At 47.6% G+C, this 15,821-nt stretch overlaps 2 protein-coding genes across 3 annotated transcripts in view; one reads left to right on the forward strand and one right to left on the reverse strand.

Annotated features, from left to right (window-relative positions):
- The window catches only part of MTERF3 (mitochondrial transcription termination factor 3), a 32,586-nt gene extending 28,686 nt beyond the window's left edge, over window positions 1-3,900 (reverse strand). For both annotated transcript variants that reach the window (XM_019550809.1, XM_019550816.1), the window contains exon 1: window positions 3,743-3,900. In XM_019550809.1, the coding sequence (XP_019406354.1) occupies window positions 3,743-3,893 (151 nt within the window). In that variant the 5' untranslated portion in view covers window positions 3,894-3,900. The remainder of the gene's footprint in view (window positions 1-3,742) is intronic.
- Window positions 3,901-4,048: 148 nt separating this feature from the next.
- PTDSS1 (phosphatidylserine synthase 1) overlaps window positions 4,049-15,821 on the forward strand; it is a 55,440-nt gene continuing 43,667 nt past the window's right edge. The window contains exons 1-2 of the mRNA XM_019550797.1: window positions 4,049-4,336; window positions 13,667-13,758. Coding sequence (XP_019406342.1) covers window positions 4,158-4,336; window positions 13,667-13,758 — 271 coding nt within the window. The 5' untranslated portion in view covers window positions 4,049-4,157. The remainder of the gene's footprint in view (window positions 4,337-13,666; window positions 13,759-15,821) is intronic.

Genomic DNA, 15,821 nt, shown 5'->3' on the forward strand with positions numbered 1-15,821 from the left:
TAGAAGGAAATGAGATTGGTCAAACAAGACCTACCCGCAACAAACCCGTGCTGGCTACCCCTTAGGATGTTAGCCTGGGCCAGTCCCTCAAGGATGGCCTCCTTAATAAACTTTTCTAAGATCTTCCCCACGATAGAAGTCAGGCTAATGGGCCTGTAGTGAGCCAGATCCACTCTCCCTCCTGACTTGTTAGCCAGTGAAGCAAGCCTTCAACACCTACTTATTATTAATTAACAAAATAAAAATATAACAATAGAAATATTACCAAAAACTTCCAAAGAGAAAGATCTGCCAGGTTATGGAATAGTTACAAAAGGGAAGGAGTTGTCAAAACCATATAATCTGAGATATTTACATCTGAACTGGGGAAAATCCTGGAGGGTATTAGCATTTCTCTTTGCAACACTCCAGTAAGGTAAAGAAGTATAGTTACATGTGTTTATCACACCGGGAATTTAGATGCAGAAATTTAATGACTTGCCCAAGATGACATTAGAAGTTTGAAGCACAGCTGGGAACTGAACTCCCCACCCCCTGCCCCCTGATTCTTAGTCTAGTGCCTTAACTGCAGTACTCACAGTACTATCCTGCTGCTCATTTCCGTTTGATTTAGACATACTTTTGTTGCAAGATCTCAAATTAGGAAATGTTTCTGTGTTCTTAATTTGTGCATTTAGCAGCATTTTCTACATATTAATTTTCAAGGATTCCATTACTGAGTCAGCTGTGTGAGCCTCACAGAGCAAAACACGAAACTTCTCATTTTATTTTTCTTCTTTAAATGTAAACAAACCGGAACAAAACAAACCCCTATAAAAACTGACAGGGTAGTAGAGCTAGACTACCTAAAACTATTTGTAACTTTTATTTTCCAAATAGACTAGATGTAAAGCTAGTGGTTTCTAATGGCCAAACTTTAAATAACAATGAATGCTTCACTGCTGGCAACTTCAGCAGAAACAGGCAGCAGAGATTCACATCCAGTATGGCTGGACAGAACATAAGTGAGTACTATTTAGCTAAATTATCCATTTCCCACTGCAATTGCAGAATTATTTCTTCTTCATCGCCTGCTTTGGGGAGTCTAGTTTTAGATGCCCCTAACTGTAACATCAACTCCAGCACTTCTGTAACTGTCTAAAGTGAGCCATTATAAATTTGTTCTTAATTTTCCAACCATAGTTTGTTTTTCTGCCCCTGAAGGATCAAATTCAGCCTTGGGATAAGCAGACAAAATTCCAGGGAAGTCAAGGTATCTCTGCAGGGGTTTCAGAATGTAATTAATGTTTCCATTAAAATTCTGGTCCAGTAGCAGATCCAGGAGGAGTGCTGTGGTACCACTACACCCTCCTTTTGGATTGAAGCATACCCTGGGAGCCTCTGGGGACTTTTTTAAAGCCCTAAAGCAGATGAGAACCCACTCTCTTTCACTTGGTGCAATCCTTCTCTCACCCTGGCTGCCACTGTTGCTTTCCTCAGACCCAGTTCTGTGTGCCCTTGCTGGGCTGCCACGATGTGGTGGGGAGGGAGCTCTAGATTCAGCCAGGAATTGGGATGGGGGCAACAACAAGGTAGGAGTAATTTCCCCCTCTCAGCCTTGTCCCCCAGGAGCAGGCTGGAGAAAGGTAACCTCTGCCCATCCACACTGCCCTTGTCCCTCCCTCCCTTCCTCAGCACAATCCAGCTGGAGGAGGCAGAAGCTGCTCTGGAGTTTCCCTCTGACAGCATGGAAAGTAGCAGCAGCAGCAGGTGGGGAAAGGGCAGGAAGGGAGGGGTAGGGAAGGGGACTGCTGAAGGGGAAGGGAGGGGGACCTGTTTTAGGGATTTACCAGGCCCTCACTTCCTTTAGGGACTTAACATCTCAGGAGACCCCCCACAGACATCTGCTGGCAGAGGCAGAAGGCTGAAAGCAGGGGGGTAGTGCTCCCACACCCCCCTTTTGGAAATCCTGGATTTGCCCTTGTTCTGGTCCATGCTAGAAAATATACGTGTTGCTGGTATGCATCAGACATGCATACATCAACAGCTGTTTGTGGGTTAGCTGCAAATGAACACCAGGCAAGTTATGAACAATGTTTAGGAAAATCATTGTTTAAATTATTTTATAGCATGTTCTACATACAAAAAGGTGAAAGCACATTGCGTGGCTAAATTTGCCAAAGGATACAGGAAGAATTTTTGCCAGAATCAAAGTAACTACACAAGAAGTTCCTGGCTCCTGACACTATACACAGACAACCTTCCCCTCTGCTGAGTGGAAGAGAGGACAGCCTGGCTAGCATCAGCTAAAGTAACTTTAATTAGTGTGTTACTATGCTTAAACAAAGATAGCACTTAATCTCTAATACTTTATTCTGAGATATAAATAAACTATTATAAAATATAATTCTAATACATGGCACGTTCTTATAGAATTTTCTTCCATACCTATCAAAATTATTTTTCAGGGTCCGATAATTTTATCATTTAGCTGCCAAATCACAAAAAAGGTTAGTGAACTTGCTCAAAACCACGTAGTGACTTTGGGTTCATCAGGCGTGTTAAACTCACCTTGTGTCTCAGGCTGGATCTGGACCACTGGGCTCCTCTGGGCCCAAGGAAGTGATGGTGATGGCAGCTCTGGCTCTAGCTCCCACCACATGCCCTCTGCTGGAGCTGGAATTAGGCTTCTGTGTGCCTTGTACCATGGGGGCAGCTCCAACACTGGGCATGTGGCAGGGGCCAGGGATGTAGGGCCGTGGCAGTGGTGATAAGTAAAACAGCTGGAGGGCCATTAGGGCTGTCAGCCCATGCGTGCCCTGTGGTCATGTCCACAAGAGCCCAAGGGCCCTAAATTCTGCAGCAGGTCACACCCAGTCTGGCAGGCCAGGTCCAGTGGCTCTACAAGCCGTGTGTGATACTACTGGTTTTACGTGTACAGTGTAATACAGATGCGTTACTGCAGCCCAGCTTACAACTAAGCAGCTCAGCTACATAAATGGCCGGCTAGAACCACTCCCGGCCTTTCGTTCAGAGCAGACTGCAAAACTTACCTGGTAAAAGAGGCTAGGCAGCAGTTCCCAAACTGTGGACTACCCAAATGGGGTTGCAACATCAGTGGATGGGGTCACAGGCTGTGGGTTGGGAGTGAGCAGCCATGCTGAGAAAATGGGGCCACAAATGGGATCACGCTCAGGAAAAGTTTGGGAAGCACTGGGCTAGACAGAGGCTGCCATGGCTATACTGCAATGGGGACTGGTCAGCTCCTTTACACCTAGTTCAGGTGGATCTGCCCAAGCAGGGCTCACTCTCTAGGACTGCAGCACAGATGCACTGTGTGCAGCAAAATACAAAGGGAATCCGGCTCTCCTCATCTCAAGCGCAGCCCTCTGCCCCCGTGCACGACACCGCTACCTGCATTTCACAAGCCATCCACAGAGACGCCAGTCACTAGATCCCTGTCAAATATGACAGCAGACGTGTCGGAGACATGTCCTGCGGCTGCACCCAGCCTGTGGGGCATCCTCAGAGCTGCGCCTGGGTCTCAGCTAACTCTCACAGAGCATGTCAGAAAAGTCCCACACGCAGGGCCCAGGACGTCAGCCACACAACGTCAGCACGGCCCAGCCGGGCTAGGACATGCCGTGCACGCGGCACCCGGCGCTGCGCAGCGCCCGTTCCAGCCGGCCCATGGTCCCCGGCCTGGCCATGGCAGGCGCCAGCCCTGACGCGTGGGGTCGGAGGGGGCCCGGGGCGGCCTCACCTTCGGGCGGCGCGGCCGAGTCAGGAGAGGGCAGCGCGGGGGCGGGCAGCGCGGGGGTGGAGCCGGGGCCGGAGCGCCAGCGGGCGAGCGTGGGCCCCACAACCCTCAGCCAAGCGCAGCTGCGGAGCAGCCACCTAGCGCGCGCAGCCATAGCTGCGCACAGGCTGACTACGCAGGCACTGCCCCCACCAGCACCACGTGGGCCGTCCCCTCCCGCCCGACCGAAACCATCCCCGCGAGGGAGGTGGACACTTCTCGTACCTCCCCCCCAGCACGGAGCGCGTGGTATGGCCCGGGCCCGCCCCCTCGGCCCGGCCTCCCAGCGCGCCGCTCTGGAGCAGCCTCCGCTCCGCGCGCAGCCGCCTCCGAGCTCCGCAACGAGCGGCCGGGCGGGCCGGGCTAGGCCCGCGGGGTCATGGCGTCGTGCGTGGGGAGCCGGACCCTGAGCAAGGACGACGTGAACTACCGGCTGCACTTCCGCATGATCAACGAGCAGCAGGTGGAGGACATCACGCTGGAGTTCTTCTACCGCCCGCACACCATCACGCTGCTTAGCTTCACCATCCTTAGCCTTATGGCCTTCGCCTTCACCAGGTACCGCCCCGCCCCGGCGCCGGCAGCGCCCAGGGCCCCCCCGCCGGGCAGGGCTGGGAAGCGCCGCCCTGGGGCACGCCCGCCCCTGCCTTCCCTGCCCGGGGTAGTCCTGGGGTCGGGCATCCGCACTAACCCGCACCCGCCTCTGCCTGCCTTCATCTCCAAGGCACCAGCCGCGGGGCGGCCCGTCGAGGCGGTCAGGATGGCCGCGCAAAACCGCGTGTAGAAGGTGCTCAACCTCCGGCCCGCGGGCTCCCTGCAGCTCCAGGCTTTGGTAGCGGGGGAGCAGTGGCCATTAATACGGCCGCCCTCCCCCGCTGCCCTGTTCCCATGTGCTGTTGCCTGGTGGGGCAGGGCTTCTTCCTCCCTTACCTTGGTGGATCTGGGCCTGGCCACGTTCCTCCCATGTGCCTGTTGCAGAGCAGACCACGCCCCCTGCTCCCATGGAGCTGGGTTGGGGCCGTGCCACACCTGCTTCCCCCCCATGGGGGTGGGTTGGGGTCCTGCTGCGACTGCCCCGGGTGCTGGTTTGGGACCAGTGGTTGGATTCGGCCCGTGGATGGACTGGGCACTACTTGTCTGGCCCAGCAGCCAAAAAGGTTGAGCGACACTGATCTATATGTTCCTCGTGGTAGCCCAGCATCTCCAGTGCTGATGGGGGTAGTCCAGCCTTTCACTATCACATTCTCATTTGTCATGCTGGGCCTTCCCTTTCCCCTGGGATAGAGGTCGGGCTGATGGGCCTGTAGTTTGCTAGTTCCCTGCACCCCCCGTGATAAATAACCTGTCCAAGAGCATGACTCCTGTGTTTAGCTTCCACAGGGGTGCTGCTCTCCTCCCCTTGCCTCCAGGGGCTCCTCTTCCCACTCCTGCCCCTGCAGCGATGCCTTGAGCGGGTAGGCAGGAGGGAAGGTCCAGCCATGAGGCTCACACTGGAGGCAAAGGGAGCAGAACAGCACCGGCTGGCTGCAGCCACACTGGTAATAGGAGTCTAAGATCCTGGGGCTTGGCCCCATACAGTGTGCCGTGGGGTCAGCTCTGGCCTGGGCAAGCTCTGCCATGCAGGCCCCCCACCTCCCAGTCCACAACAACTCATCAAAACGTCCTATGTGGCCCTCGGGACCAAATAATTGCCCAACCCTGTTCTACAGTATATAAAACCATATATATCTGGCTTTAGCTATATATATCAGTCTGTGCTGAGATATATAATATAAACATTGCAGAGACACTACTGGGAAAGTAATGCACAAGCTTCTGCCTTGATCCTGCAAATCCCCATTTAAATTCACCTTTGTGTGTAATCCCAGTGAAGGCAGTGGAGAAGCTCATTGTAATAATGCTCAGGACATGAGCAGGTGTTTGTGGGACTGCAGCCGTATTTGTTTCATTGGGCACAGCACAGCACTGGCACAGGGGGCCAGTCTATGCTGATCTTGCAAAAGTAGGACTGTTGGCGGAAGAGTGCTCCACAGCAGACTTCTGAATTATTGTATATACTTAAATATTTGTAATGCACCGTTTGCCTAAGGATCAAACTTCACATTTGCTGAACAGCTGCTTGTGAATCCCTTTGTGTAGACCCAGTCCTGTAGTCCTTTATCAAAATATATTGATATCGGTAGATATCAACTAAGCAAGCACCGTAAGAATTTGGATTTGCTAGCAGCAAAGCTGCAAATATCACAGTGTGTATGTGTGCATAGTCATAGTTACAACTATATTCAACTCAAACAGCAATAGTGTATAGACAGAAGTACTACTGGTCTTTTCCCCTGGAGTAAATAACATGAAAAAAGTACTTTTTGATTATGGGAGTACAATTCAAAGTTAATTCAGGTCCCAATGTATAGTATGCTTATATTACAAAGATAATGAAATTAATCCTGTAGAACTGAAAAGAGGTGGGACCGAACGTAAGGAGAAGTTGAGTCCAGTTAGAACAGAACCCATATAAACATGCACCACCTTCTGGTTATTGAGCTTGGCCTTGAAGAAGGTACATTTGATAAATGTGGCTCTTGATACAGTAGACTTTGTTGTAACATGTATCCTGGTTACCCTATCTCCAAGACCACAATTTAAATCAGGGTTACTAGTCTCCATATAATGTCCAATAAATGTCTCAGCCTTGGTGGTAGCAATCCTCAGAACTGTCTGTCTTTCTGCAGTCCAGTTAGCATGACAGTACTGAGTCCTAAGAACCTCCCATTGGTGAGAATTGAGGACCCAGGATCTTGGAGGATTGGGCTTCTTAGACTGATGATTCACTCAGCAGGGGTGGGGTGGGGGGGAAGGCCAGATAGCTTTTATTTTTTCCCAAATAAAGAATGGGTCAAGCAGCAATTCACACACATTTGTATTCTCAAGGCACAGAATGTTAAATAAACACTTGAGTAACTTCTAGGTGGATATAGTTTCCTCAGCCTTTGCTTTCTTTGGAGCTTTCCAGCTTTTCCTCTGTTTCTCCACCCCTTCTCAGCTCCCATTGTTATTTCCATAGCTCCCTTTCACTTCTGTACTTAGCTGCTCATTGGTTGCTCATTTCCTATACCTCAACCTGTCTGCCTCTCCCGGAAGTATGGGCGCTGACAGTTGTCCTCACTGGTCATTCCCCACCTGCCACAGAAACATCAGAGCAATACCAGCATGTCATTGTCTCTTCATTTTTCAGAACAGTGTCCAAGACATGTGGGTTGCCTTCTGAATAGCAGTGGCATGGGTCAGTGTGGAGCTCAGCACGGAGGGCTTGTGTCTTGTTGGGTCCTGATATGGAGGCACAGGGCACTGAGGATTTTCCCAGGTCTAAGTAGAAAAAGATAGGTAAGTGCCCAGGGGCTTGAGGGCTCCAATTCTATTTGGGATGTGCAGGATTAGGCACCTCAAGCCTCTGAAGCACCTGCCTGGGTTGACAGTGTGGGCAGCTCTGGGCTGTCTGTACTCTACTGCCACAGAGCAAGTAGATGTCTGCCACAATAAATGGGCATAATATATTAGTGTCTTTTGTGCCACTGTTGTGGCCTAACAAAAGGTAGGGATGTCGATTTCTTCACTGGTTGTGCCATCATAAAATTGTTACGGTGGCACAACTGGGATGTCAGGCAATGTCTGTTCCACCCTCAGTTTCCTCCCTCAGTTCCCCTTTGCTTTCACAGAGGAGTCAGCGGCAAGAGGCAACTGAGAGAGAGGACTATTGGAGGAACTGTTTTGTGAAACGCACCCTGCAGCACTACTGTTAGCTGGTACCTCCTGGAGTAACATCAATAAAATGGTGTTGTAATGGGTAGAAGTGCACCCATACATTAGTCTGATATCAGATTGGCACCGATATATAAAGAACATTGACTATATGGGAAATTAGCTTTTTTTGCCTGATGTGGCTGATAAATGCCCTGGGCATGTGCACAGGTGCAGTATGCACAGCACTGGGAGCACAGCCCAGCACCTTGGAGAGCTGCGTCCAGTTGATAAGTTCTGGTGTGGTGGAAGGGGAGGGGTAAGGAAGGGGGCATGGGGGCAGGGGCAGATCAAGGCCCCTGTGGTGAGGAAGGGAATGGGGCTGGGGCTGGGATAGGTGCTGCCCACCCAGGGCAGGATGTGGAACAGAGCCGCGGCTCATCCAAGGGGCAAAGGGAGGGGTGGCTCCTGGCAATGCCCACATCCCAGGAGGGCCTCAGGAGCATGTGCCTCCAGATCTGTGTGGGGTGGGGTGGCTGCCACTGGGCTGGTGTCGGGGCTGTGCTGGGCTTTTCCTGGCAGAGGCTGGGCCAGGCTGCACTCAGGATGCCATGCCCCCCCAGCCTTTCTCCCAGCACCACTGCTGCCCACCCTGAGTGCAGCCTGGCCCAGCCCCCACTGGGAAGAAGCCAGGCGCAGCCCCGGCCCCAGCCCACAGCAGCAGCCCACCCTGCTCTTGCCCTGCACATATCCAGGGGCACAGGCTCCCCCCATGCCCTCCCAGAGTGTGCATAGCAGCGTGAGCCACTCCTTCCCCAACACCCTCTGGACGAGCCATGACTCCGTCCCATTCCTCACTTCACCCTGGCTGGGCAGTGCTTGCTTCAGCCTCTACCCTGCTCCCTCCTTTTCTCCCTCTCCACAGGGGCCTCCATATGCCCCCCCCTTCCCTTCCCCTTCCACCACATCAAAGTTACCAGCCAGACACTGCTCTTCAAGTTGCCGGGCTGCATATCGGAAATCAGATTGGTATCGGCTGATATGCCTCCTTAAAAATTGGCTAGCGGTATTGGCCCAAAAAATCTCTATCAGTGCACCCCTAGTAATGGAAACAAATCACACAAGGTCATGGAACTGTTTCCAATGCTGGTTAACCAACCATACTAGAGTACCCTACATCTGAGTTCAGTTTTGGGTACGTGTAGGATTACAGCTGCTTTTTTGAGGTCAAAGTCGAAACTGACCTCATTTTTCCTCATTTCAGTTTTAATTAGGGATCTGAATTTGTCATCAGGTTGTTCTACTGTCATTTTGTGCTAATCCCCCTTTCCCTCCAATTAGGTTGCAGACTTGAGAAAATATCAGTGGGATGTATTTAAATGAAATGTATCTTTTCTCCCACACAAGCATTAGAGGTTTCACTTTGCATTGTGAAAACTGAAATTTCAGACTCAGCAGTGAAGTCCCTAGAGCTGAGGATTTCAACTAACTTAATGTTTAGGTGCATTTGCCTCATCGTAGCTTATTGTGAAGTTACCTTGTCTCTAATAGTCATTTTGTTACCCTTAGGGTGCCTTAGGGTTCTTAGTGAAACCTATTTTTGACTCCCTGGACTTTCTTCTAGCTTGCAAAAAGTAAGTAGGCCATCTCTCACATCTCATTTTATCTGCTTCTAGACAGAAGATAGGATAAACATAGTCATTAAAACAATCATCATATTAATCCCCAGATTAATTTATAGCATTCCCTTTTATTTTAATCAAGTTTTTGCTATCTAGTAGACTGTAGTCAGAGAAAGTATGCCAAATCAAGGTGTTAAAGATGAATCATTCTTGTGATTTTAGAAATGTCAGAAAAAACTGTTCTGTTCCTGTAGTGACCAAAAAGTAAGTATAGTGCTTCATAGGTAATTCAGGAGTCTTGACTTGTACAAAGGTACTTTCAGTTGCATTAATCCTGACTTACTCTTAGCAGTCCTGATAATTTTCTCCCAACCCACTTATGCACTCAGTTGTGCTGTATTTTTTTTTCACCAGTGTTCATGTTGGAAGAGTTCTGCTACATGACAGCATCAACAAAATGAAAGCAAAGACTACATATTATTCATGATGTGGAAAACGAATACTTCCTTCAGTATGTGAGCCTGTACATTTAGCCAGGGAGCCTTCTCTGGTAAAGGTGAACCTTCAAGAGGTGTCCAGGATGCCTGATGCCAGTCCCTGGAATTCTTGCTCCAGTACCGCTGCTAACATGACTTGATGTGTTATCCTACAACCAGAGAATGGGCACTAGTGTATTTGGGTGGTATAAAAAGTTCTTTGGCTTTACAGGGGAGGAGTTCCACTTCAGTGCAGCTTAGTTTCCCCTTCTAGGCAGCAGAGCCTCCTTTTTAAAGCTTGAAGCTTCACCATTAGGAAAAGCAGCCATGGGTTGTGTTGTAGTTCTGGGAGATGGGAAATAATATCTGTGTGCCAGGTAATAGCTTAGATTTCATAGACATAGGGCTGGAAAGGACCTCGGAAGATCTTCGAATCCAGACCCCTGCCGCAGGGGCAGGAAGTCAGCAGGGGTCATAGGATCCCAGCAACATAAAGATCCAAATATCTCTTGAAGGCATTCAAAGTAGGTGCTTGAACCACTTCCGGCAGCAATCTATTCCAAAACTTGGTGGCTTGGACTATAAAGTTCTTCCTTGTCCAGTCTGAAATGGTCATGGAGGAGTTTGTGACCGTTGGACCGTGTCATCCCTTGGGGCACTGTGGTGAGCAGATGTTCCCTCAGATCGTGGTGAACACCCCTGATAAACTTATAGGTGGCCACCAGATCACCCCTGAGCCTGCGCTTTTCCAGGCTGAAGAGTCCCATGGCTCTCAGCCTCTCATCATAAGGTCTGTTTTCCTGACCTCTGATCATGTGCATGGCTCTCCTCTGGACTTTCAAGCTTCTCCACATCCTTTTTGAATTGTGGAGCCCAAAACTGGCTGCAGTACTCCAGCTGTGGCCTCATTAAGGCCAAGTACAACGGAAGAATGTCCTGGGATTTGCTCAAAAAGCATCTATGAATGCAAGCCAGTGTTTTGCTCCCTTTACTAGCTGCAGCATCACATTGAGGGTTCAAGTACATCTTGTGGTCAGTCATGACCCCCCCGCCCCCCAAGTCCTTTTCATTCATAGTGCTAGCCAGCGTAGCACTGCTGAACCTATAAGGATGCTGCAGGTTTTTCTTCTCAAGGTGGAGAACCTTGCATTTTTTGGTGTTAAACACCATCAGGTTCTCATCCGCCCACTTCCTGAGCCTGTCAAGGTCAGCCTGGATCGCCCTCCTGTCCTCAGGTGTGGATGCTTTACCCCAAAGTCTGGTGTTGTCTGCAAACTTGGCCAGTCCACTTTTGACGCCAATGGTCACATCATTAATGAAGATGTTGAATAATATAGGCCCAGGGACAGAGCCTTGAGGGCCCCCACTGGTCACAGCGCACCACGATAATTGACTTCCATCAACCACCACCTTCTGGGTCCAACCACGGAGCCAATTGCCCAGCCAATGGACCACAGTGAAGCCAAGGCCACAGTTGACCAGTTTTGCTAAAAGGTGATCATCGGATACCAGATCGAAGGCTTTTTTAAAGTCAGGGTATATGACATCAGTCTCTTCCCCCTTGTCCAGGTGATAGGTCACCTGGTCGTAAAAGGAAAGAAGATTGATCAAGCAAGACCTACCCGCAACAAACCCATGCCGGCTATCCCTCAGGAATTTGCCATTGGCCAGTCTGTCGAGAATGGTCTCTTTGATTATCTTTTCTGGGATCTTCCCTGGGATAGAGGTCAGGCTGATGGGCCTGTAGTTTGTAGATCCACTTTCTTGCCTTTCTTGAAGACAGGCACCACATTGGCCTTCTTGCAATCATTGGGCACTTCACGAGAGCACCAAGAGTTCTCAAAGATCTGTGGCAGGGGCTGGGCTAGGATGCTTGCCAACTCCTGGAGTACCCTGGGTATAAACTGTCAGGGCTGACTGACTTGAAGGAATCCAGCCTCTCAAGGTGATCCTTCACAAGGTCAACATTGATGGAGGGTAAGGAATCTCCCTCACCCAGGCCTTCCCATCCCGTAATGGACAGGGGTATCCCATGGGATTGGTGAAAGACCGATGCAAAGTACCCATTTAGCAAGTTGGCTTTTTCCTGGGCGTCGGTTGTCAATTGTCCCATCTGGTTTAACAGGGGTCCAAAGTTGCCCTTGCTTTTCCTCCGGCTTCCCACTTATCTAAAAAAGGACTTTTTGTTGTCCTTGATATTTGTAGCTAGCTGGAGTTCCATCGCAGCCTTGGCTTTCCTGGTTCACTCTCTGCAGGTCCAGACCAGTGCAGAATATTCCTCCTTGGAGGTGGATCCCAGTCCTCCATCCTTTGTAGGTCTATCTTCAGATGAAGGAGGTCTGCTAGTTCCCTGCAGAGCCAAGGGAGCCACGGTGCCTTTTTGCTGCCTTTTCTCCGAAATGGGATAGACTTTGCTTGAGCATTGAGGATCGCTCCCTTGAGGAGCAACCACTGTTCCTGAACTCCCCTTCCCTTTGGGTTGTGGTCCCTTAGGGCCTCACTGACAAGCTTCCTGAGCTTGTCAAAGTCAGCTTTCCTGAAGTCAAGGACTTCTGTATTCCTGACTAATTTGCCAACTTTACGGCAGATTGTGAAGGTGATCAGCTCATGGTCACTGTCACCTAGCTTCCCTTCAATCGTTAGTTCACTGATAAGGTTGTCCCCCATTGCCAGTACCAGGTAGGCACCGCGTCTCACTTAAGTCAAGATGGCGGCAAGGGCCTGTAAACTTTTTGTGTCAGCACTCATCCACGCACATAAGAAGGTTTTGCAACCCTTCGGATTTGGCTGAGCGCTCTTCCCACAAGATGTCTATATAGTTGAAGTCTTCCATGGATCAGGAGCATACGGCCTTGGCCAATTCCCTGGCAAAATTCTGGTCCAGCTCATGATCCTGGGTTGGAGGTCTGTAGTAGACTCCCACTATTGTGTCCCCGGTGCTGTGTTCCCCATGGGTTTTAACCCAAAGCGTCTCCAGTCATCTACCCTGGGTGCCAGTGTCAGCTTGCAGGGATGCGTAGCTTTCCTTGACAGAGAGAGCTACACCCCAGCCCCTTTTGTCCACTCAATCTCTCTTGTACAGGGTATAGCTGACTATACCTGTGGCTTGGCTGAGTCTAAATGTCAGTGCTGTATGTTGAGAGTCTGTATCAATATTTTCACTGATCTTATGGTACATACTGTTGGACAGACTACCCTGTTGCAAATTTGTTTTTAAATCGTCCTGAAATAAGAAGCTCCCTCCATCCTGCCTAGCCTTGTCACAGTAAAACTAGATAGAAAACTGGATATCAAAAGGCGGGGAACAATAATGGAATAGATAAATTGAGTGAAGTCACCAAGGAACAAACAATATAATTTTAATATTATGGTAAAATATGATGGATGCTTGAAATAGTTGTAGGTGGTTATTGCTACTATTTTAAATTTCCTAGAAAGTGACTGAAGAACAGAAGATTTATTTTCTACAGCCAATTCTCTTCTGAAATATGTGACTCTCCCATGTAAAGTATTCATGAACTCTGTCTAGCTACCTGAAAGAAAGAAGAGCTAAGTCAAGCTTGCGAGGATTTTCTGTCTTTCTGTTTCAGACTACTGAAACATTAAAAGTCTGTCCTCTGGCTGTAACAGAACGACGCTATGACTAACATCTAGCTGCTGACACGGTACTTTTCTTTAGCAGATCTCAAGGTGCTAATAAAAAAGTGCTGAATTGTCTCTTTGAACATGGGGACACAGGTAGTCAACCATGGGATAAAATGGGGCACAGATTTACCACATGTTGGCTGTTCAATAGTTACTGCTGCTAGGTACGTTCTTACCCTTTGGTAAGTAAAAGCAAACCCAAAGTGTCTTACCTCACTTCCACTGAATGCATACCATTACTGCCTGATTATAGAATTAATCTCTTTTATTGTTGGTTGTTAACCCTTTGACTTTTTCAGTGTTTATTTTCAATGTACTTGATTTAGATATGTAGTTTGATGCATAAAAGAGCCACTTGCTGCTGCCTTTAAAAAAGATGCTTTTATCAGCTTGTTGTTGTCTCTCTTCAGGGATGATTCTGGCCCAGAAGACAATATTTGGAAAGGCATCCTCTCTGTGGTTTTCTTCTTCCTAATCATCAGTGTTCTAGCTTTTCCAAATGGTAAGTTAATTTATTCTCTACCTTTCTTTTGTCTGCACGTTTTCTTTTATTATGGTCATATTTCTTCTGAGTTGGAAAGCGTGGCTTAATCTTTCATCACTGTCTTACATTACTGCAAGTTAAGTAACTGCATGCGTAATCAGCTTTTAATGGCTGAACTGAAATATTAACAAAATGCAGAGTATTTCTAGCTTGCACGTTTCTGAAATAGAGAGCCGTGTCACTTTAAAATAGCCTCCTTTTTTTCATCTGCAGAGCAGGAGATTAGATTGCTGAATTATACTGAAGTCGGGTTGAAGACTCTCATATAGTGATCTACATCAATAAGTGTCAAAGTGCTTAACAAAGGAAGTCAGTCATTATTCCATTTTACCAATAAAAAAGCTGAAGCAAACTGGGGCTGGTGAAATAACTCTATGGTCTCATTGTAGGCTAAGGGAATAGGATCCAAATGTAAATCTCCCAGTGGATGGAAAACATTAGAAATGCATTATTTGAATCTCTGTGCGATAAGAGAATGAACTCTAACGGGATATTTAATAATTTACTGGGGTGTAAAGTAAATCAAAATAATTGTTCAGTATTTCTATGCCCTACTTAGGTTGTATATTGCAACGGGTAAAGCTCTGATGAACCTGGACACTGTTGAGTTAAATGCATTATAGTCTTTGGTAGCTTACTGTTGTCATGTTGTATGTGTTTGTATGTTATAGGTCAATTTTGCCACTCCAAGTTCTGGTATTACTAGGTTGCCAGTGCTAAGCATTAGTATTTACTAACTGCTTATCAGGACTGAATTCTAGCTCTAAAAAGGCTGTCTCCTGTTTAAACTTAATTAACTAACCTTTTTCACAGCCTGGTGATAGAAATGATGAATTTGAGAGATGAGGGAAAGCACAGGGAGTTTGAAGATTTTCTTTCTGCTAGAGCACCTCTAACTTTCATATTTCTAACAGTTTCCTAATCCTCTCTTTCTGACAGTAGGGTCTTATTTGTGTATTCCATAATTGCTGAGAAATCCAATTTTTTATTTTAATTTTTACATTCATTGCATGAAGTTCTTTTGCACATGGCATACCTCTGTATTTACGTGCTGATTTTCCTATATAAATTTGCACATTTCACAAGAGTTTTACTGTATTTATTTACATACCACATGTTCTCTGTTAGGACATGCACCTTGTCTGGGGAAGGCAAAATGAAGACAAGACTTTTCCTTTTAACCAGACTGTTAAGAATCAGTCCCCTCATTTTGGAGAGAGACCCAAATTTTCAACTGTTAAGTTTAGGGGGGAAAATTTGTGTGTGAAAGGTGAATAAATAGGGTACAATGGCATGATACATACTTAATGTATTTAGGGTATTTTCATTAAGCAAGTGTTTGGAGGAAGCTCTGCTCATGCTACACGCAGCATAAAAAGTAAAATTTAGGGTATCAGAGAGAGCTTATTAAAACATCTGTTCAGCTCTGTCTTCACTCCTTGTAGGCTACAAAACTATCTGAAGAGCAACAGGCCATAATTTAATAGAAATTATAATTTTAAACCTTCCACCTGTAATTTTCCCACTAATACACCTTTTAAAATATTTTAAGCTTGTTTAGTTAACAGAAACAGAAGGCTCATAGGCAGGTGGGAATTAAATATCTGTTACGCTAAAGTCCATCTAAAAATGGAAATTCCGGGCCCATAATGCATTGGAACAGATTTTTTTCAGAAGTCTCCGGGAGCAGATTTTTAACTCCATACAAGTGCAGGAAGTGTTTGTATAAACATTAACTGCAGGTTAACTTTTCCCCAGGTTAAATCAGCTGCAACCACAAGTTCCATAAAAGCACTGTCAAAGACTGGCTCTCAGTTGTTCCCTGTGGAGGAGCATTTCAAATGGGTTCTGCAGGGGTCTGTCATGATCTAGTTCTATTCAACATTTCCATTAACAGCCTGGAGAACAGAATAAAGAGTGCACTTAAAGGAATTTGTGGATGACAGGATGACACCAAGCTCTTTGGAGGACAGCATAAGGCATTCAGAATGTAGGGATGCACGGATAGAGATTTTTTTGGC

Source organism: Crocodylus porosus, unplaced genomic scaffold, assembly GCF_001723895.1.
Source record: "Crocodylus porosus isolate Cpor-Errol unplaced genomic scaffold, CroPor_comp1, whole genome shotgun sequence".
Taxonomy (NCBI): domain Eukaryota; kingdom Metazoa; phylum Chordata; order Crocodylia; family Crocodylidae; genus Crocodylus; species Crocodylus porosus.